Here is a 23531-nt window from a genome sequence, read left to right as displayed (position 1 = left end):
GGCTCATTCGTATCCTGCCAGCCTGCAGAACTGATTCCTGATATCTGGGGAACTGAACCTAATCTCCCCCCCCCCCCCCCTCCCCTCCCCTGCCAGCGTGCAGGATTTGGGCTCTAACCCCTCCTATCCAGCTGTTCTGCTTAGAATATAGCACCAGCCCTAGGAGGCCGTTGAGTGCATAGGAAATTTTGTTCACATGAACTGAAGTGGGATAATTGGGCATTTTATGAGCGAGGTGTGAAAATCTTTTTATACTTTGCCATTTCACCTGGTTTCACTTATTGTCCTCTGCGTATTAATCTGAAGTGTTGCTTTCAGCCTACACGTAATGAATAACACTCATACTGAAAAGGTTAAGGATTCATCACCCAGTCTCGGCAAGTAAAGCTACAGTTTCACATTAATGTACAGCAACGTATATGTATTACTGTATTGTATTAATAATAATATACCTAAAGTATCTGGAGTATTCGTACTTTGCTAAACAATACAGCCTTTACCAGGTTTCCCTGTTATGAGGGAGGGTCCCCTTCATCTGAAGTAGTAAAGTATGACTGACGGGCACTTTGCTCTATGAATTGGTGGATTCATACAGAGGGGTGGGGCCAGTGATGTCAAAGTAGCTCAACCGACTGCAGACTCCCTCCACACACAACATTACATTTACGCATTGAAAATAAGTGGTGTATTTTATATTTTGTGCCCCTGGGCAATGGAGGCCCTATGCTGCATAACTGCCTGCACCCAGAATAGTGGTGGTCATTCCGAGTTGTTCGCTTGTTGCCGTTTTTCGCAACGCAGCGATTAGGTGGAACATGCGCATGATACACAGCGCGCATACGTTAAGTTATTTAACACAAAACTTTGGAGATTTACACAAGCTCGAGCGACGTTTTTTCAACGCTCGAGTGATCGTAGTGTGATTGACAGGCCGTGGTGTTTCTGGGCAGAAACTGGCTGTTTTCAGGGAGTGTGCTAAAAAACGCAGGCGTGCCAGGTAAAAACGCAGGAGTGGCTGGAGAAACGGGGGAGTGGCTGGCCGAACGCAGGGCGTGTTTGTGACGTCAAACCAGGAACGAAACTGACTGAACTGATCGCAATGGCCGAGTAAGTCTGGAGCTACTCAGAAACTGCTAAGAAATGTCTATTTGCAATTCTGCTAATCTTTCGTTCGCAATTCTGCTAAGCTAAGATACACTCCCAGAGGGAGGCGGCCTAGCGTGTGCAATGCTGCTAAAAGCAGCTAGCGAGCGAATAACTCGGAATGAGGGCCAGTACCCATTGTGTGCAGAGCAGCACCCCCCTTGTATACCCCACTGTACCAGAGCCTTTGCTATGTATGAAGGAAGATGAGAATTACAAGTGGCGTTTCAGTGCTTGTTATATTTTACCGCTAGCATGTCATGCAATACTGGTATTTTATTTTTCCTGAGCCGTATAAGTGTTAATGTGAATTTACTCCCGGAATTTCTATATAACTTTGGGGCATGTTCTCATCCCCTTTTTTTTTTTTTTTTTTTTTTTAAATTTACTTTCCAAATTTAGATTATGATCTTTCTATGTGATCAATAGGCAAACCACTGTTGACCACAGTATCAGTTGAAGACTGAACGTCACCTAACATGTCCACAATTTGTCTGAAAGAGGATGCTCCTACAGTATGGGATGTGTGTATAAATCCCCGATAGTCAGCCAGTAGATATCTATTCTATGCTTATTGAGTTCTCTGCTCTCCCCCATGTCCCGGAGTTTTAGTATGGGTGAGTGTGTAATGCTGTAACCATGGGGGCAATCCAGCTCCTCCAGTGCTATAAAACCGGGTTGGATGTCCCAGATTACCCGCCTACACTGCAGCTCACCCATTTCCACTGAGCCGCGACCCGAGATATTATGGAAATAACCCTGGTTTTAGCGGCAGTGGTACAGGGGAGTAAGAGTATCCCGTCACTTCACAAAGCGTCCAGCAGGCAGTCTTGCATTACGTTCACATTAAGCGATTTTTATGAAGGCCATAATAGCTCCTATCAGTTGGCAGGCAGTGCTGGACAAATGACAGGAGCGGATTGGTTGGCACTTTATCTCCCTGCAAACTTTGATACATCTCCCCCTGAAAGGAAATCTACAGAATCATTCTCTCTCTCTCCCACATCCCCCCCCCCCCCCACACATTCCCCCTGATCCCAGTGTCTGTATGTAAAGAGCCAGGTGATGCCCTAAGGCAGGGGTATTCAACATGCGGCCATTCAGCTGCTGTGGAACTACACATCCCAGCATGCCCTGTCAGGTTTTTTTTTGCTATGAGGGCATGCTAAATCTGTGCCATTGCGTGCTGGGATGTGTAGTTCCACAGCAGCTGGAGGGCCGCATGGTGAATACAGCCGCCCTGTGGGCTTCTGTTATCAGGGCAACTACCCTATGCACTTCCTATCGCTGTGTGTGTGAGACATGCTGGAGGGGCCAGCGGGCGTTGCTGGACAGGCTTTGACATTGGCGGAGAAAAGAACAGGTGTGTAATATTAACTTAGTGAGTGACATCCAACACGAAAGCTTGAGGGTCTTTAAACGTTCTCTTCTCTCATTCTCACCAAGGAGTAAATCCCACCATACTGTACAGCGGCTTTTTCCATACGCCTGTCGCTGCAGAGGTCTATAGATTCTCACATCAGTCCTAATACTCTGTTCACAGCCAAGTACTTCTCCATACAAGAATAGAGAGGGCTTGATTCTGAATTGGACTGTATTTGCTGGTAGCCACAGAAGCCTGATCTTAAGCCATCTGTTGCAACTGTCCTCAATATCGGCACTTACACCAGCCCGGTGCTAGGTACAAGAGATCGATCAGAAACCGGCTTCTCCTCGCTGTGCGTATGACTCAGAATCGCGCAGAGCTTTAGATACGTGCCCGCGTCACTTTCACAAGTCAGGGCAGTTCCGTGCGATCACTGCCCTGAAATGCTCAGTTTCACAGACAGATCTGCCTAAAGATCTGCTCACACGCCATTTGCTAAATCTCTGCATTGGCGTCCATGAACAGAGATCCCTCCGACTCGGAATCAGCCCAATCGTGTTTTTGAAGACTAACAAAACGGTTGCTTAGGTAAAAGACTGTTATTTCTCATCATGCAGGGCAAGGGAAGACTCCGGAGCTATGTAATAATGCCTCGAACTGTTTAGGGTGGCGATTACTTATCTTAATGCATCTCTCACAACTCTACAGGGTTAATCTGCCTACAAAACGCTCATAATGCTGTCCTCCTTTGCTCTATGCCTTTTACAGTGTTTTTGTATGTGCTTCCTGTTCAGGGTTTCCAGGCTGGGCTCCTGAGTATGGTGCGTCTCCTCTCACAGTGCGTCCAGCAGTAGGGGACGTGCCACTCATTCCCAGATGAAAAGAGCCTCATTAATATATACATAAATAGAATTCAAAAAATGCATCTCCTTAGGCTACTTCTAACCTACATCAATGGCCACACTGCCATAACTGATACTCCCAAACATGGGGGTGAAGAATGCTTAACCCCTTCCCATATCTCAATACCGAGTCAAAGTGCACATGCGTTCCTCCAGTCCTGGATAGTTTGCAGAATATTATTTCCTATCCTCTAATACACAGGTTCTCAAACTCGGTCCTCAGGACCCCACACAGTGCATGTTTTGCAGGTCTCCTCACAGAATCACAAGTGAAATAATTAGCTGTACCTGTGCACCTTTTAAAATGTGTCAGTGAGTAATTAATACACCTGTGCACTTGCTGGGTTACCTGCAAAACATGCACTGTGTGGGGTCCTGAGGACCGAGTTTGAGAACCACTGCTCTAATACAGTGGTTCTCAAACTCGGTCCTCAGGACCGCACTCGGTTCACGTTTTCCATGTCACCCAGCAGCTGCACTGTGTATCACCAACTGTCACATTTTTAAAATCTACAGGTGACCTGCAAAACATGGACCATGTGGTGTCCTGAGGACCGAGTTTGAGAACCTGTGTTCTAATATAATATAGTCGTATTCTATTTTTGCTGTATTCTCAATCTGTAATTTGGATTGTTATGTGCTTATTTCCATCACTCTTATTTATGTAACTGCCGTATTATAACATGGTGATTTCTACGTCAACAGCCCCCTCTCCCGCTGACCACCCTGTACCTTACCCCCTCTTCAACGAGAGCAATATGGATACTTTTTTTAAAAGACATTTCAGGAAGAAGCCTGCCCCCCCTCCCACTGAAACTATCTGCCCCCCAACGTTGCGGAGGTGCAGTGTGGTCATAACCACTGGCAAAGGTCGCCGTAGATCCAGTACCGGGCTGGCATCCTCTTCTCTCACCATGCAGCGACGCTGCTCCGTCACTCAAACGCCAGCTCTTCCGCTCGCTCTGGCCGCAACACCGGGACGCGTAGGGAGGAAAGATGGGCGGAGGAGGTCAAGTACCACCACCCCAGGTCTGAGTCCTCGCTTTGCTGTTCAGAAGAGGCGAGGGGGAAAGCTACATGCTCTCGATCGTCAGCTTGTGGGGCCTTCCATGATACTGGCTAGCCTCATCCCCATGCAGAAGGGCGGGTCTGGAGAAAATTCTGAAGAGGAGGAGATGGAAGAGACTTCTGAAGAAGGAAGTGATGAGGAGAACAGTCTTCCTGACGCTTCTGCCAGCAGTGGGGAGATGTGTGATCCTCAGGCCTGTACCTCTGCAGCCGACCACCAAAAACTGTACGCAGGGGACTAGTAAAGGTGGGGTAGGGAGGGCTGGAATTGTCCATAGCACATTGCACATAATAGGCATGACTTATTTTCACTTTATTTCTCAACAGATGTTTAGTAAAATATCCGAGTCCTAAATTATCCTGCACAGATAGCACTTTGCGTCTCATGTCGAGCTGAACGGAGGTCGGCAGTAATTAATTCCGCATTGTACACCTCTTTGCGAGCGGGCCAACATTATCCATAAGCTTGGTTTCGTCTTCAGTGCGCTCTTGCCCTTATCCCTGGCGTAAAAGTGCCTTTATGATTCCGGCCAACTTTGCAGACTCCTTGGCTCCACATATACGCCCTCACGGAACATTGCATATGCAAGAGCTCCGGGTTACAGCCCACTTCTCAATTGAAGATGTGCCTGAACTGCATACAGCCCGGTACTGGCAGCCGTGCCTGCATGCAGCGCAAATGAGCATACGTTCAGCTCTACATTAGCCCAATAGTAAAGTTTAATTTTTGAGTAGGTGAGGTGGCGTTAGAGACGCCATCACCGTTATAAACCATTATATACCCTCTTCTTCTTTTATGTCTTTCTCTTGTGTCGTTTATAACCTGAGAATTATTTTTCCAGCTTGCAGTTGTCCTATTTTTCGTTCTCATTTTACCTATAGCTTTGTTGTATAATGGAGAAGTTTCTGAATGCTTCATTCATCACCACTTACAGGAAGTGCAATGCATTTGGTTAGTCCGGTACTCCCACCGCGGTAGTTCCCTGTATGGCCTGGCTTGTTATTTGTAGCTAGACAGATTATTTATTTTATAATAATGACCAGTAGGGCGAGAGTCTAAATTTTATATTTGACAGCACTTACATTTTGGGCAGGCACAGTCCTATCTATCTTTAGAAATTGATCGTTCGCTGTGTTTCTCCCCCTTACGTAGAGCCTAAGTGGGGTAGGTGCTGTGTTTATTTTGGCAGCGGAATGTGCGCTCTCCTGGCAGTGTTTGTGGGCACCTGTGTAATGTCTTGATAGGAGACGGAATGCAATCTCCTGCCTACTTTTCTGCCCGTTCTGTAGCAGATATGGAATGTATGTTACAAATCACTCTATTGGCAATCCGTTTCATTTAAAGCCACTGCTCACTGTAATGAACACACACAAATACAAAAATCCCGTTTTATCATTCTCTTATATTCAGTAACGCTGACCGTCACCAGTTTCTATTGTCCGGCGATTGGCAGTAGATCATTTATAGGGCTGTTCGTGCAGTGTGAGATATACAGAGTTCTGGCTGAATGCAAACAGTGTGAAGTTGGAGCCTATTACGGAACAGCTCAGACAAAAAGAAAACTTTGTATAACAACAGTGCATAGCACGCCGGCCGTGGGGCTGTTTCGTGTGGCCAGTGGGAAGCAAAATGGATTACAGGGGACTTGGCAGATATTTCTGTGTCCTCCTTGTTCCTGTTCCGCATTGTGCCTCATGGCAGGGAAATGGGACCCCCACAACTGTACTTAGGTCAGGAAACTTGAATGAAGGCGCTTCTCTCTGATTGGCTGCCAGACTGTCCCAGTATCACTGCGGACCTCACTCTCGCCAGGGAAACTTGGGAGGGTCTCTATTTACTAAAAAGTGCTGCTTGGCTGCAGTTCTAGCGAGGGATTTAATAGGATATTAAATGCAAAACCATGCAATAGGAGTGTGTTCATATAAGAGCTGTGACGGGTCTGGGACTGAGGGTCGACAGCACAAAGGTCGACACACCTTAGGTCGACGTCAATTGGTCGACACACCTTAGGTCGACATGGACAAAAGGTCGACAGGAACAAGGTCGACATGGAAAAAGGTCGACATGAGTTTTTAATGTTTTTTTTGGTGTCGTTTTCTTCGTAGAGTGACCGGGAACCCGAATTAGTGCACCGCGTCCCCTCGCATGGCTCGCTTCGCTCGCCATGCTTCGGGCATGGTGCCTTCGCTCCGCTACCGCTTCGCTCGGCACACTTTACCGTTCCAATCGTAGTCCACGTGGATCGTTAAGTATGAAAAGGTTCAAAAAAAGAAAAAAATCGTAAAAACTCATGTCGACCTTTTCCCATGTCGACCTTTTTCCATGTCGACCTTGTTCCTGTCGACCTTTTGTCCATGTCGACCTAAGGTGTGTCGACCAATTGGCGGCGACCTAAGGCGTGTCGACCTTTGTGCTGTCGACCTGGAGTCCGGATACCAGCTGTGACATATCTGCAAGATGGCTTCTCTTCTCCTGAAGTAAATTCCTTCCGGTTTACTTGTATGAGCAAGTTCAGCTTTATTGTGGCCTCTTCAATTGAGCGCGATCTCCCAATGGGCCGGATTTACTAACCATTGATAAGTGATAAAGTGGAGAGAGAGAAACTACCAGCCAACTAGCTCCTAATTGTCATTTTTCAAACACAACCTGTAACGTGGCATTTCGGAGCTGATTGGCTGGCACTTTATCTCTCTCCACTTTAGCACTTTTTAAGACTAGCACATCATTTTGATTCTTAGATAAAAACAAAAACCTCTGTGCACCCCTATTGTATATTCTTGTTTTTCCATAATAAGGAAGAGTGTCTGCAGGTAAATATCTTCTCTCACATTACACACTGTATATCTCCTGTACGTTGCACCAGAATTCCTCTGTACGTTGCACAGGCAAACAGGGAGGTTGTGGTGCAGCGAGATGTGTCATTTCCACTGCACAATACTGTGCACCAGAGCGCACAATGACACTATTCCCCTCCAAATCATGATGTATTTCAATCCCCAGAACACCTACTGTATATCTTTTTGGAGCTGGCCTGATTTCCTGGGAGTCTAGGAGAGTAGGAATATATGGTGTCCAAATTCCCGCCACAATCTCCTCAGACATCTCTAATGGCCTGCCTTTGCTCTGCACTGCCCTTTCCACTACAGAGAGAACCAGATCGGAGGCGCTAAAAGTAACATCCTCATCCTCTATAACCCGCTAATAACAACATGTTATACATGCATTGTGGTGATCACATACTTCTGTGTAGTTTTATATACAGATGGAGCCCTCCTCATCTTTCCCTTTAATAGGATTAATTGAGCCAGGGCAGTCGTACTTAATCCCCTGCTGTATTGTTCTCTCTGTATTGTATTGCATCTGAGAACAATAGATGAAAGGCTTATGCTAATAAGCATTGGTGCACCTAGGTGCAGCAGAGAAGCCTAGATGAGCGAGGCTCCATCCGTAAGGGTGAAAGATTCTGCATCACTTTACTAAATGTGCTGACCAATAGGAGAACACATTACACATCCCCTTTTTTCGTAGCTCCACCCCTAAAATTATTTTCCTGGTTTACAGACTGTGTTTCTGCTGGCTACGTACGTTCACAAAAAATGTCCTGGACAGATATTAATGAGGAAAGGCTCACATACAGATGTAGCCATGCTCATCTTTGCTGCGATGCACCATGCTGCAACATGGCTTGCTGCAAGGCATGCTGGGCTGCGACTATTCACAGCTGGCACACCATGCAGCATGCCATGATGCAACATTCTGCGTTGCAGTATGAGGAGCATGGCTACATCTGTACATGCAACACATTGGGGCTACTTAAGACCTGATTTGCTGCTGTGCGTTTCCGCACAGCGGGCGATCAGGTCTGAACTGCGCAGGCGCCGCAATGCGCCGGTGCATGCCAGAGATGCGATCGGCATCTCAGCCCAGCGATCGCCTCTGCCTGATTGACAGGCAGAGGCGTTCGCTGGGCGGGAAGGAGTGGGCCGGCGGCGTGCCCGGACCATACAGGGGGCAGGCCGAGGCGTGCCCGGACCATACAGGGGGCAGGCCGAGGCGTGCCCGGACCATACAGGGGGCAGGCCGAGGCGTGCCCGGACCATACAGGGGGCGGGCCGAGGCGTGCCCGGACCATACAGGGGGCGGGCCGAGGCGTGCCCGGACCATACAGGGGGCAGGCCGAGGCGTGCCCGGACCATACAGGGGGCAGGCCGAGGCGTGCCCGGACCATACAGGGGGCGGGCCGAGGCGTGCCCGGACCGTACAGGGGCGGGCCGCGGCAGCTGCGTGACAGCACACGCAGTTGCTGCGACCCGGAGCGTGACGGGTAGCTACTTGCCAGAGCGCAGGAGCTGCGCTTGTAGGGAGCTACTCTTCAGGTACGAAAGCATCGCCGCCGTGCAATGCTTTTGTACCTGTGCAGGGGGGGGGGCAGAGCCAGACATGCGGGGCGGCCTCGCCCTGTACTGGGCGTCCCCCCGCATGTCTGTGAAAGTGATCATAGATGTCCTGAATTTAGCACAGCTACGATCAAGTCTGAATTACCCCCATAGATCCGCCCTTGCCATTATTTGCTATCTTAACGTATGAGGCGGCTCAACGTAGAAGATCAACATAAATGGGACTTGATTGGGACTATTAAAACGGGTGTAGTATGATATACCGCCAGAAGGGATGCCGATCTTCGGCATTTTTAATGCATCCCTTTAAAACTACCAAATGATTTGTGCAATGAAAAGTATTCTAACAACTAAGAAATACGGAGCCAATTTGCAACACACGGTATAACCCCCCTTCCCAATCTTTGAACTGCTCCTCTCGCTGTGGTGGCAGCCATTTATGCGGTGAACCGACGGTAATAAAACCTTTGCTCGTAATGTCAGTGATACTTAGCTGGATTCATACGCTACATTGTCATGCCTGTGGATTTCACCTACAGATTGGCTTCCACCACTGCTAAATGAAAGTGTCTTTGGTAATATTTCATGTATATAGACTGTATGAGGCAGCCGTGATGTAGCAAGCACTCGTACAATCTCAGACCCATTCTCGTATCTTACAGAAAAGCCATTGCCAAATCTGGAGCCCAGCACCTGACCTCCTCACCCAGTGTCCTGCACAGCGAGTGTGACGCACAAGTGCGCAGTACCGTGGACTGGAGTGTAAGTATTCGCCTGAAGCAACAAATCGTATCTTAAAGCAGCATACACGCGGTGCGATGCAGGCTACGGCCGATATTGACCATGCGATCTGGCCGGATGCAAGGACCTCCGATATAGTCAATATTGGCCTGTCTGCACAGTCTACCTTTCCTTGCGATCCCGACCCTGTGGGACTGCGCATTGGCATCACAAGGTGTATACATACTGTGCGATATGCACTGTTTTCTACCTATATGGACTATATAGTCCATATCGGTAGTTATATCGCACCATGCAGGGCCAGATTAAGCCCTCGGGGGGCCCAGGGCACCCAAGACAGGAGGCAACCTGAACAATTTTGACAGAGCGGTGCAGAGCTCTGACTGGGGGGCCCCTTAAGTCAGGGGTGCCTGGGGTACTGACAACCTGGGCACCCCCCTAATCTGGCTCTGGCACCATGTGTATGTGGCATAGATCTTATCCCACTTGTCCGGTTTCCTTATTTGTGGCCTAACTAGTACAACTTCTCCTACCTAGTGCGACTTGTACCTAGTACCACTTGTCTCAGTCATTGCGGGGTATGATCAGCAAAAATGAGAGAAATTTAGTGAAGGATGTGTGGTTGGTGGTGTAATCAGAAACGAGATTGGTTCTGTAGACAACTGCGAGAGTGGTTCAGTAAGTAAGATAAGACCTCTCGCGTGTGTAAAGTTCTCTATTCCATTCTTCTTTCCCACCAGGCCAGAGCATGTAGACCACTGCTTCACCTCACGACCATTAGACTGGGCCTCATATCAGTCATTCTGTCCCAGCATCAGGTGTAAGATGGCGGGGCTGGCGGAAATATAGTCCCACATTGACGTGCGTAGTGTGGTCGGCACATCAGCAGCTGAAATTCATTGCTAACTTGTAAAAGTGGACGGTGATAATGTCATGTCACGGAAACAGGTCTGGGTTTGGTGCACTTTGATATCTGCAGGACAGACGTTCAAGTTGAGCGGTGATCTGGCCGGCCAAGCATATCCACCACTGGCAGTGCACCAAACCTGTATCCATGGCATGACGTTATCACCGTACACCTCGACAGGTCGTCGATAAATCTCAGCTGCTGATGTGTCCTTCAGACGCAGAAATCTGATCACACTACGCACCTCAATGTGTGACCATGTTTCCGCCAGCTCCGCCATCTTACACCGGATGTTGGGACCATATGTTGGGCCGTATGACCTACTTGAGGCACAGTCTAATGGCCGTGAGTGGTAGCAGTGGTCTAACTGCCCTGGCCTGGTGGGACAGAATTAGGGAACACTACACACATGAGAGGACTTATTTCATTACATATTGAACCACTCTCGTAATATAAAATAGATTAGTAAAAAAAAAAAATTTCAAGGCCCAGATTTATCAAGCTATAGAGAGTGATAAATAGCACTGCGAGAAAGTATCAACCAATCAGCTCCTGTCATTTTTCAAACACCGCCTGTAACATGAAAGTTAGAAGCTGATTGGATGAGACTATATCTCCGTGCAATATATCACTCTACAAGGCTTAATAAATGGGGGCCTAAGTATGCTGTTCTAATGTTACCGTACGGTTTATCCCCAGGCCCTTTTAGGCTCATATCTTGTACTAGCGCTAATTTTATCTTCCTTCTATTGAAAGGAGGCGGCTGTGTACGGTGATCACCTCTGGTTTGAGACAAATGTATCCGGAGATTTTTGTTACGTGGGAGAGCAGAACTGCACAGCTAAGATACAGGTACGTCTTTTAAGCTTGATTGCGTCTCCTTCAACAGACTGAAGTCTGTAGTCTCCAATCAGCATTTTGTTGTAACTTCAAAGGTATTTGCTTTCCCGTCACCCGGCAACGTAAATTCATATAGGAATGTTCCCAGGGATGATCGCACACGAGTAACATGACTATATGACTATTGCAAATGTCTAGCGACTGTTCTATTGGAAAGTTTAATAAGACATACATTTATAAAATGGGATATTGAGTTTGATTTGTATTTATCATAGGAGCGCTGTTATGTACAGATAGAAAAGTTTTTTTATTTTTTTTATTCTGGAAATATTAGTGCGTTTTTTTAGTTATGTGTTTTGTGGCAAATATAATTATTCCCTATTATTTGCCATTTGGTAAGTAAGATTTATGGGGCTACATGCAGAATCTGATTGAGATCGCATGCGTGCTCCCACATTGATTGTTCTTGGGAAAATGGTAGTGTGTTGGCCCATATGCAGGATTGTGGATGCACTTTGTGGTACATCAGCTGTCACATTTACTAAAATGCCTGTATAGCCAAGCAATTGGGGCATATGCAGGGATTAGATCAGATGGACCTGACACCACTTAAGAGGTACTGTCACACAGGTGCTCCTGTGCTGTATATTTTGGCAAGGAGAGAATGGGACTGTCACACAGGTGCTCCTGTGCTGTATATTTTGGCAAGGAGAGAATGGGACTGTGCTGTATACTGTGTGGAGAGAATGGGACTGTGCTGTATACTGTGTGGAGAGAATGGGACTGTGCTGTATACTGTGTGGAGAGAATGGGACTGTGCTGTATACTGTGTGGAGAGAATGGGACTGTGCTGTATACTGTGGGGAGAGAATGGGTTTGTGCTGTATACTGGAGGTAGAGAATGGGTTTGTGCTGTATACTGGAGGTAGAGAATGGGAGAGCGCTGTATACTGGAGGTAGAGAATGGGAGAGTGCTGTATACTGGAGGGAGAGAATGGGACCGTGCTGTATACTGGAGGGAGAGAATGGGACTGTGCTGTATACTGGAGGGAGAGAATGGGACTGTGCTGTATACTGGAGGGAGAGAATGGGACTGTGCTGTATACTGGAGGGAGAGAATGGGACTGTGCTATATACTGGAGGGAGAGCATATGACTGCTGTATAATGGGGGAGAGAATGGGACTGTGCTGTATACTGGGGGAGAGAACGGCACTGTGCTGTATATTGGGGGAGAAAATGGTTTGTGCTGTATACTGGGGGGGGGATGGGACAGTGCTGTATACTGGGGGGGGGTTGATAATGGGACTGTGCTGTATACTGGGGGGGGGGGTGAGAATGGGACTGTGCTGTATACTGGAGGGAGAGGATGGGACTGTGCTGTATACTGGGGGGAGAGAATGGGACTGTATACTGTGGGGGAGAGAATGCGACTCTGTTATAAACTGGGGGGGGGGGAGAATGAGACTGTGCTGTATACTGGTGGGGGCAGAAGAATGGGACTGTGCTGTATACTGTTGGGAAAGAATGGGACTCTGCTGTATATTTGGAGAGAGAATGGGACTGAGCTGTATACTGGGGGTGACTGATGTTTTCTGTGGCGAGAGAATGAGGATGTGATGTATACTAGGGGGAGAGAATGAGACTGCTGTATACTGGAGGGAGAGAATGGGACTGTGCTGTATACTGTGTGGAGAGAATGGGACTGTGCTGTATACTGTGGGGAGAGAATGGGACTGTGCTGTATACTGGAGGGTGAGAATGGGACTGTGCTGTATACTGGAGGTAGAGAATGGGAGAGTGCTGTATACTGGAGGGAGAGAATGGGACTGTGCTGTATACTGGAGGGAGAGAATGGGACTGTGCTGTATACTGGAGGGAGAGAATGGGACTGTGCTGTATACTGGAGGGAGAGAATGGGACTGTGCTATATACTGGAGGGAGAGCATATGACCGCTGTATAATGGGGGAGAGAATGGGACTGTGCTGTATACTGGGGGAGAGAATGGGAATGTACTGTATACTGGGGGAGAGAACTGCACTGTGCTGTATACTGGGGGAGAAAATGGGTCTGTGCTGTATACGGGGGAGGGAGGGGAATGGGACAGTGCTGTATACGGGGGGGGGGGGAATGGGATCGTGCTGTAGACTGGGGGGAGAGTATCATGGGGGAGAGAATGGGACTGTGCTGTATTATACCGGGGGGAGAGAATGGGACTGTGCTGTATACTGGGGAGAAGGTAGGACTGCACTATACTGTATATTCGGCTGGGGGGGGGCTATGATGTTTGTTAAGAGGTAATAATGAGACTGCTGTGGAATTGAGGGATTGAATTGGACTTGGCTGTAGATGGGGCAGCGAATGGGACCGCTGTAGACTGGGTGTGGGATGGGACTATGATGATCGCTGGGGGGAGAGAATGCTACTGGGCTGTTTTCTAAGGGGTGAAAATGGGACTGTGCTATAGAATGGGGCAAGGAGAGAATGGGACTGTGCTGTATACTGGAAGGAAAGAATGGGACTGCTGTATACTGGAGGGAGAGAATGGGACTGTACTGTATGTGGGGGGAGGGGGGTATGGGACTGTGCTGTATACTGTGGGGAGAGAACGGGACTGTGCTGCTGTATGTTGTGGGGAGAGAATAGGACTGTGCTATATATTCGGGGAGGGGGGGGGGCTATGATTGCTGAGAGGTAATGGTAAGACTGTGCTTGGGAGGGGGGGGGATGGGACTGTGCTGTATTCTGGGGTGAGAGAATGGGACTGTTCTATATCCTGGGGTGAGAGAATGGGACTGTTCTATATCCTGGGGGGAGAAAATGGGACCGTGCTGTATTCTAGGGGGTGAGAAAGGGACTTTGATGTGTACTTTGGGGGGACAGAATGGCACTGTGCTGTATTCTGGGGGGGGGGGGGGGGGAGAGAATGGGACTCTGCTGTGTTCTGGGGGGAGAGAATGAGACTGTGCTGTATACTGGGGGTGAGGATTGTACTGGGAGGAGAGCATGGGACTGTGCTGTGTACTGGGGAGAGAGAATGGGACTGTGCTGTATACTCGGTGGGGAGAATGGGTCTGTGCTGTATACTGGAGGAATAGAGTGGGACTGTACTGTATACTAGGGACTAGCGAATGAGACTGTACTGTATACTGTGGGGAGAGACATTTGAGGTCCATGCGATACGCCTCTACCAACCTACTAATCTTCGAGTTGCTGTCATTTACCGTCCACCTGGCATTTCCTCTAAATTCCTCGACAACTTTGCTTCCTCATTTCCTCTCTTCTGACATTTCCCTCCATTATTCTAGGTGATTTCAACATCCCTATCGATAACCCCACAAAATCACCTGCCTCTAAACGCCTTAACCTCACCTCTTCACTTGGTCTCTCCCAGTGGACCACCTCACCCTCCCATGTGAACGGGAGCTCACTGGATCTGGTTTTCACTCACCGCTGCAATATTTCTGATTTCTCCAATTCCCCTTTTCCCCTCTCTGACCACCACCTGCTCTCTTTCAACTTATCTCTGCTTCCCCATCTCTCCCTCGTAAGGCTACCATCCCTAAGCGTAACATTGAGGCTATTGACACCTCATCCCTAGCCTCCCTGTTTGACTCGCTTCTCTTGCCTCTTCTCTCTCTCACATGCCCTGAACAAGCCACATCCCTATACAATGCATCTCTTACTTCTGCCCTTGACTCTGTTGCTCCGCCAACCACTATTCACCCTCGCAGATCAACACCTCAACCCTGGCACGCCAAATGCACCAGATACAGGTTGAGTATCCCATATCCAAATATCCGATATACGGAATATTCCGAAATACGGACTTTTTTGAGCGAGAGTGAGATAGTGAAACTTTTGTTTTCTGATGGCTCAATGTACACAAACTTTGTTTAATACACACAGTTATTACAAATATTGTATTAAATGACCTTCAGACTGTGTATATAAGGTGTATATGAAACATAAATGAATTGTGTGAATGTAGACACACTTTGTTTAATGCACAAAGTTATAAAAAATGTTGGCTAAAATTACCTTCAGGCTGTGTGTATAAGGTGTAAATTAAACATAAATGCATTCTGTGCTTGGATTTAGGTCCCATTGCCATGATATCTCATTATGGTATGCAATTATTCCAAAATACGGAAAAATCCGATATCCAAAATACCTCTGGTCCCAAGCATTTTGGATAAGGGATACTCAACCTGTATCTTCAAAAATGCTCACGTACTGCTGAGCGACACTGGAGGAAATCACGCTCTAAAGCAGACTTCCTCCATTTCATAATTCATGCTCTCATCCTTCAGTGGTGCCCTTTCCCTCGCTAAACAGTCGTACTTCAAAATTCTCATCTCTACCCAGTCTTCCAACCCCTGGCGCCTCTTTGCCACTGTTAACTCCCTCCTCTACCCACCACCTCTTCTCCCTTCCTCATTGTCTGCACTTGACTTTGCCACGTATTTCACATCCAAGATTGACTCCATACGTCAGGACATCACATCCCACCAGACCAACAACCAGCCACCACCTATCCCTTGCCACCCCTCCCCTTCCCTCTTACCAACTCTGACATCTTTCTCCCATGTGTCTGGTGAGGAAGTCATGGCCCTCATCCATTCCGCCCCAACCTCGCCACTTGACCATATCCCCTCCCACCTCCTCCGCTACCTCTCTCCTTCTGCCTGTTCCCATCTTGCCCACCTTCTCAATCTCTCCCTCTCATCAGGCACTGTCCCCTCTGCCTTCAAGCATGCTCGTCTCCCCTATTCTTAAAAAACCTACCCTTGATCCTAACACTCTCTCCAACTATCAACCCATCTCTCTCCTCCCTTTTGCCTCCAAACTTCTTGAGCATATTGTCTATAATCACCTCACTGCCTTTCTTTCCTCTCTCTCACTGCTTGACCCATTCCAGTCTGGCTTCCGTTCTCTCCACTCCACTGAAACTGCCCTCACAAAAGTCTGCAATGACCTCCATGCAGCCAAATCTAAGGGCCACTACTCTCTCTGCTTATTCTTCTTGACCTCTCTGCTGCTTTTGACACTGGACCACCTTCTCCTTCTGCAAATCCTTCACTATCTTGGTCGGCATGATACTACCCTCTCCTGGCTGTCCACCTACCTCTCTGATCGTTCCTTCTCTGTCTCCTCTTATGGCTCCACCTCCCCCCCACTTCCACTAACTGTTGGTGTCCCCCAAGGCTCTGTTCTTGGTCCTCTCCTTTTCTCTCTCTCTATACGTCTTCTTTAAGTGAACTCATTAGTTCTTTTAACTTCCAATATCACCTCTATGCTGATGACACTCAAATCTACCTTTCCTCCCCTGATCTCTCCATGGCTCTCCTCACTCGTAGCTCCAACTGTCTTTCTGCTATCTCTTCCTGGATGTCCCAGCGCTTTCTTAAACTCAACTTGTCTAAGACTGAGCTGATCATCTTCCCACCCTCCCGCACAACCTCACCTCCCACAATCTCATTATCCATTGATGGCACGACTATATCTCCTCTAGCCCCCAAGTATGCTGTCTTGGCATAATCCTTGACTCCTCCCTCCCCTTCAAACCACACATTCAGCACCTCTCACAAACCTGCCATTTCCATCTCAAAAACATTTCCAGGATCAGACCTTTTCTCACCCAGGATGCCACCAAGACCATTATTCACTCATTGATTATTTCCAGACTGGATTACTGTAATCTCCTCCTAACTGGCCTCCTTGACAATTACCTCTCTCCACTCCAATCTATCCTCAATGCTGCAGCCCGGCTCATCTTCCTCACCAAACGCACTACATCCACCTCCCCTCTCCTACAAGCCCTTCACTGGCTTCCCTTCCCTTTCAGAATCCAATTCAAACTTCTCGCACTCACTTACAAAGCACTCACCCACCCCTCTCCCATTTACATCTCTGACCTTATCTCCCTTTACTCTCCCACCCGTCCTCTTCGCTCTGCTAATGCACGCCGACTCTCCTGTCTTCTGACTACTTCCTCCCAATCCTATCTCCAAGATTTTTCACGTGCTGCTCCCTTTCTCTGGAACTCTCTACCTCTCCCCCTCAGACTCTCCACCTCTCTACAGAACTTCAAACGGGCTCTTAAGACACACTTCTTTACCAAACCCAGCCAAATCTCATCCTAACCTCATGCTCGGTCTACCCCTGTCTGTCTGCCCCTCTCATTTAGAATGTAAGCTCTCACAAGTAGGGCCCTTTTCCCTCATGTGCTTATCCTTTTCTTATGTTAATAATCCTCAACTGCCCAAATCCCACAGTTTTGTGGCCACCTTGGAACTTATCTCTGTCATTTACTAGTGTAGTTATGCTTAGTTACCCTGTACTTGTCCTATATTGTCTTCAACTGTAAGTCACTGTACTCTGTAATTGGGCGCTGCAGAACCCTTGTGGCACCATATAAATAAAGGATGATGATAATAATACTGGGGGGACAAAATGGGACTGCTGTATACTGGAGGGAGAGAATGGGACTGCGCTGTATACTGGAGGGAGAGAATGGGACTGCGCTGTATACTGGAGGGAGAGAATGGGACTGCGCTGTATACTGGAGGGAGAGAATGGGACTGCGCTGTATACTGGAGGGAGAGAATGGGACTGTGTTGTATACTGGGGGGAAAGAATGCTACTGTATATTTTGGTTTTTTTTTTGTGGAGGGGTGCTATGCTGTTTGCTAAGGGGTAATAATGAGACTGCTGTGGACTAGGGGGAGAGAATGGGACTGTGCTGTATACTGGGTGTGGGATGGGACTATGATGATTGCTGGGGGGAGAGAATGCTACTGGGCTGTATTTTAAGGGGAGAGAATGGGACTATGCTTGGGGGGGGGGGGGGGGGAGAGAATGGCAATGTGTTGTGTTGTATTCTGGGGGGAGAGAATGGGACTGTGCTGTATTCTAGGGGGTGAGAATGGGACTTTGCTGTGTATTTGGGTGGGAGAGAATGGCTCTGTGCTGTATTCTGGGGGGAGAGAATGGCACTGTGCTGTATACTTGGGGGGGAGAGGGCGGGACTGGACTGTATAGGGGGGGGTAGCAAATAAGACTGTACTATATACTTGGGGGATAGAATGGGACTGTGCTTGGGGGGGGCCACGACTATGCTCCTGTACCTGATGAGCCACCTGCTTTGTTAGCGGATTGGTGAGACCTGTAACCGCTCTTCTCCCATCTGGTCTCCTGTTCAAATAAATAAATAAATCCCATGGTAACGATAATCTATACAGACTACCGTTTGCACAAGCTTTGATTGTGGTACTTCTACTGGTAACACTGAATGTGTGTTTATTTTGATGCTTTTGTGTTTATTGTAACCACTTTTCTCTGACGTCCTAGTGGATGCTGGGAACTCCGTAAGGACCATGGGGAATAGCGGCTCCGCGGGAGACTGGGCACAACTAAGAAAGATTTAGGACTACCTGGTGTGCACTGGCTCCTCCCTCTATGCCCCTCCTCCAGACCTCAGTTAGAATTTTCTGCCCGGCCGAGCTGGATGCACACTAGGTCAGGCCTGGCCAACCTGTGGCTCTCCAGCTGTTGTGAAACTACAAGTCCCATCATGCCTTGCCACAGTTTTGCTATTAGGGAATGCTAAAACTGTGGCAGGGCATGCTGGGATGTGTAGTTTCACTACATCTGGAGAGCCACAGGTTGGCCAGGCCTGCACTAGGTGCTCTCCTGAGCTCCTAGAAAAGAAAGTATATTTTAGGTTTTTTATTTTCAGTGAGATCTGCTACGTGGGACTAAAGGGAGAGAAGCGAACCTACCTGCTTGCAGCTAGCTTGGGCTTCTAGGCTACTGGACACCATTAGCTCCAGAGGGATCGAACACAGGCCCAGCCTCGGTCGTCCGGTCCCGGAGCCGCGCCGCCGTCCCCCTTACAGAGCCAGAAGCAAGAAGACGTTCCTGGAAATCGGCGGCAGAAGACTTCGGTCTTCATCAAGGTAGCGCACAGCACTGCAGCTGTGCGCCATTGCTCCCCATGCACACCACACACTCCGGTCACTGATGGGTGCAGGGCGCTGGGGGGGGGTGCCCTGGGCTGCAATAAGAGTACCTTGCTGGCAAATACCACATAATATAGTCATAAAGACTATATATGTGTAAAATACCCCTGCCAAATATACATTTAAAAAGCGGGAGAAGTCAGCCGGAAAAGGGGCGGGGCTATCTCCCTCAGCACACTGGCGCCATTTTCCCTCACAGCTCCGCTGGAAGGACGCTCCCAAGGCTCTCCCCTGCAGTTTCCAGACTACATAGGGTAAAAAAGAGAGGGTGGGCACTAAATTTAGGCGCATATAATATATATATAGCTGCTATAGGGAAAAATCACTTGTGTGGTGTGTATCCCTGCATTATATAGCGCTCTGGTGTGTGCTGGCATACTCTCTCTCTCTCTGTCTCCCCAAAGGACTTTGTGGGGTCCTATCCTCGTTCAGGACATTCCCTGTGTGTGTGCGGTGTGTCGGTACGGCTGTGTCGACATGTTTGATGAGGAGGCTTATGTGGAGGCGGAGCAGGGGCCGATAAATGTGATGTCACCCCCTGCGGGGTCGACACCTGAATGGATGGACATGTGGAAGGGATTACGTGACAGTGTCAACTCCTTACATAAAAGGTTTGACGACATAGCAGATGTGGGACAGCCGGCTTCTCAGCTCGTGCCTGCCCAGGCGTCTCAAAAGCCATCAGGGGCTCTAAAACGCCCGCTACCTCAGATGGCAGACACAGATGTCGACACGGATACTGACTCCAGTGTCGACGATGATGAGACTAGTGTACATTCCAATAGAGCCACCCGTTACATGATTGCGGCAATGAAGAATGTGTTGCACATTTCTGATATTACCCCAGGTACCACAAAAAAGGGTATTATGTTTGGGGAGAAAAAACTACCAGTGGTTTTTCCCCCTTCTGATGAATTAAATGAAGTATGTGAAGAAGCGTGGGCTTCCCCCGATAAGAAACTGGTAATTTCTAAAAAGTTACTAATGGCGTACCCTTTCCCGCCAGAGGATAGGTCACGTTGGGAGACATCCCCTAGGGTGGATAAAGCGCTCACACGCCTGTCAAAGAAGGTGGCACTACCGTCTCCGGACACGGCCGCCCTAAAGGAACCTGCTGATAGGAAGCAGGAGGCTATCCTGAAGTCTGTATATACACACTCAGGAATTATACTGAGACCGGCTATTGCTTCAGCATGGATGTGCAGTGCTGCAGCTGCGTGGTCAGATTCCCTGTCGGAAAACATTGATACCCTAGACAGAGACACTATATTGCTAACCGTAGAGCATATTAAAGACGCTGTCTTATACATGAGAGATGCACAGAGGGATATTTGCCGGCTGGCATCTAAAATAAACGCAATGTCCATTTCTGCCAGGAGAGGATTGTGGACTCGGCAGTGGACAGGAGATGCAGATTCTAAAAGGCACATGGAAGTTTTGCCTTACAAGGGTGAGGAGTTGTTCGGGGATGGTCTCTCGGACCTCGTTTCCACAGCAACAGCTGGGAAGTCAGCATTTTTACCCCATGTTCCCTCACAGCCAAAGAAAGCACCGTATTATCAGGTACAGTCCTTTCGGCCCCAGAAAGGCAAGCGGGTTAGAGGCGCGTCCTTTCTGCCCAGAGGCAGAGGTAGAGGGAAAAAGCTGCAACATACAGCCAGTTCCCAGGAACAAAAGTCCTCCCCCGCTTCCTCTAAGTCCACCGCATGACGCTGGGGCTCCACAGGCGGAGCCAGGTACGGTGGGGGCCCATCTCAAGAACTTCAGCAACCAGTGGGCTCGTTCACGGGTGGATCCCTGGATTCTACAGGTAGTATCTCAGGGGTACAAGCTGGAATTCGAGAAGTCTCCCCCTCGCCGTTTCCTCAAATCTGCCTTGCCGACAGCTCCCCCGGACAGGGAGGCAGTGCTGGAGGCGATTCACAAGCTGTATTCTCAGCAGGTGATAATCAAGGTGCCCTTCCTTCAACAAGGACGGGGTTACTATTCCACAATGTTTGTGGTACCGAAACCGGACGGTTCGGTGAGACCCATTTTAAATTTAAAATCTTTGAACACTTCTATAAGAAGGTTCAAGTTCAAGATGGAATCGCTCAGAGCGGTGATTGCAAGCCTGGACGAGGGGGATTACATGGTGTCACTGGACATCAAGGATGCTTACCTGCATGTCCCCATTTACCCTCCCCACCAGAAGTACCTCAGATTTGTGGTACAGGACTGTCATTACCAATTCCAGACGTTGCCGTTTGGTCTGTCCACGTCACCGAGGGTATTTACCAAGGTAATGGCCGAAATGATGATACTCCTTCGGAAAAAGGGAGTTTTAATTATCCCGTACTTGGACGATCTCCTAATAAAGGCGAGGTCCAGGGAACAGTTGTTGATCGGAGTAGCACTAGCTCGGGAAGTGCTACAACAGCACGGCTGGAACCTGAATATTATAAAGTCGCAGCTGGTTCCTACAACGCGTCTACTGTTCCTGGGGATGGTTCTGGACACAGAACAGAAAAAAGTGTTTCTCCCGGAGAAGGCCAAGGAGTTATCGTCTCTAGTCAGAGACCTCCTAAAACCAAAACAGGTGTCGGTGCACCACTGCACGCGAGTCCTGGGAAAGATGGTGGCTTCTTACGAAGCAATTCCATTCGGAAGGTTCCATGCAAGGATCTTTCAGTGGGATCTGTTGGACAAGTGGTCCGGGTCGCATCTTCAGATGCATCGGCTGATAACCCTGTGTCCAAGGGCCAGGGTGTCGCTACTGTGGTGGCTGCAGAGTGCTCATCTTCTAGAGGGCCGCAGATTCGGCATACAGGACTGGATCCTGGTGACCATGGATGCCAGCCTTCGAGGTTGGGGGGCAGTCACACAGGGAAGAAACTTCCAAGGACTATGGACAAGTCAGGAGACTTCCCTACACATAAATATTCTGGAACTAAGGGCCATTTACAATGCCCTAAGTCAGGCAAGACCCCTGCTTCAACACCAGCCGGTGCTGATACAGTCAGACAACATCACGGCGGTCGCCCATGTAAATCGTCAGGGCAGGATGGCGATGGCAGAAGCCACAAGGATTCTCCGATGGGCGGAAAATCATGTGTTCGCACTGTCAGCAGTGTTCATTCCGGGAGTGGACAACTGGGAAGCAGACTTCCTCAGCAGGCACGACCTCCACCCGGGAGAGTGGGGACTTCATCCAGAAGTCTTCCAAATGATTGTACACCGTTGGGAAAGGCCACAGGTGGACATGATGGCGTCCCGCCTTAACAAAAAGCTAAAAAGATATTGCGCCAGGTCAAGGGACCCTCAGGCGATAGCTGTGGACGCTCTAGTGACACCGTGGGTGTACCAGTCGGTTTATGTGTTCCCTCTTCTGCCTCTCATACCCAAGGTACTGAGATTAATAAGAAGGAGAGGAGTAAGAACTATACTTGTGGTTCCGGATTGGCCAAGAAGAGCTTGGTACCCAGAACTTCAAGAAATGATCTCAGAGGACCCATGGCCTCTACCGCTCAGACAGGACCTGCTGCAGCAGGGACCCTGTCTGTTCCAAGACTTACCGCGACTGCGTTTGACGGCATGGCGGTTGAACGCCGGATCCTGAAGGAAAAGGGCATTCCGGAGGAAGTCATCCCTACGCTGATTAAAGCTAGGAAGGAGGTGCCAGCAAACCATTATCACCGCATATTTCGAAAATATGTTGCGTGGTGTGATGCCAGAAGGGCCCCAACGGAGGAATTTCAGCTGGGTCGATTTCTGCACTTCCTACAGTCAGGGGTGACTATGGGCCTCAAATTAGGTTCCATTAAGGTCCAGATTTTGGCTCTGTCGATTTTCTTCCAAAAAGAACTGGCTTCACTGCCTGAAGTTCAGACGTTTGTTAAAGGAGTGCTGCATATTCAGCCCCCTTTTGTGCCTCCAGTGGCACCTTGGGATCTCAACGTGGTGTTGGATTTCCTTAAGTCACATTGGTTTGAGCCACTTAAAACCGTGGAACTAAAATATCTCACACGGAAAGTGGTCATGCTGTTGGCCTTGGCTTCTGCCAGGCGTGTGTCAGAATTGGCGGCTTTGTCATGTAAAAGCCCTTATCTGATTTTCCATATGGATAGGGCAGAATTGAGGACTCGTCCCCAATTTCTTCCTAAG

At 48.6% G+C, this 23531-nt stretch overlaps 1 protein-coding gene across 6 annotated transcripts in view; it reads left to right on the top strand.

Annotated features, from left to right (window-relative positions):
- DGKZ (diacylglycerol kinase zeta) overlaps positions 1 to 23531 on the top strand; it is a 268679-nt gene that overhangs the window by 120499 nt on the left and 124649 nt on the right. For 4 of the 6 annotated variants that reach the window (XM_063944284.1, XM_063944282.1, XM_063944283.1 and 1 more), the window contains exons 2-4: positions 4117 to 4705; positions 9540 to 9639; positions 11282 to 11377. In XM_063944284.1, coding sequence (XP_063800354.1) covers positions 4170 to 4705; positions 9540 to 9639; positions 11282 to 11377 — 732 coding nt within the window. In that variant the 5' untranslated portion in view covers positions 4117 to 4169. The remainder of the gene's footprint in view (positions 1 to 4116; positions 4706 to 9539; positions 9640 to 11281; positions 11378 to 23531) is intronic. The other 2 variants (XM_063944285.1, XM_063944286.1) reach the window with 1 other exon arrangement.

This window comes from Pseudophryne corroboree, chromosome 11 (genome assembly GCF_028390025.1).
Source record: "Pseudophryne corroboree isolate aPseCor3 chromosome 11, aPseCor3.hap2, whole genome shotgun sequence".
Lineage (NCBI taxonomy): Eukaryota > Metazoa > Chordata > Amphibia > Anura > Myobatrachidae > Pseudophryne > Pseudophryne corroboree.
The sequence above is the reverse complement of the archived record's forward strand: the minus strand, read 5'-3'. Positions and strand labels throughout refer to the sequence as shown.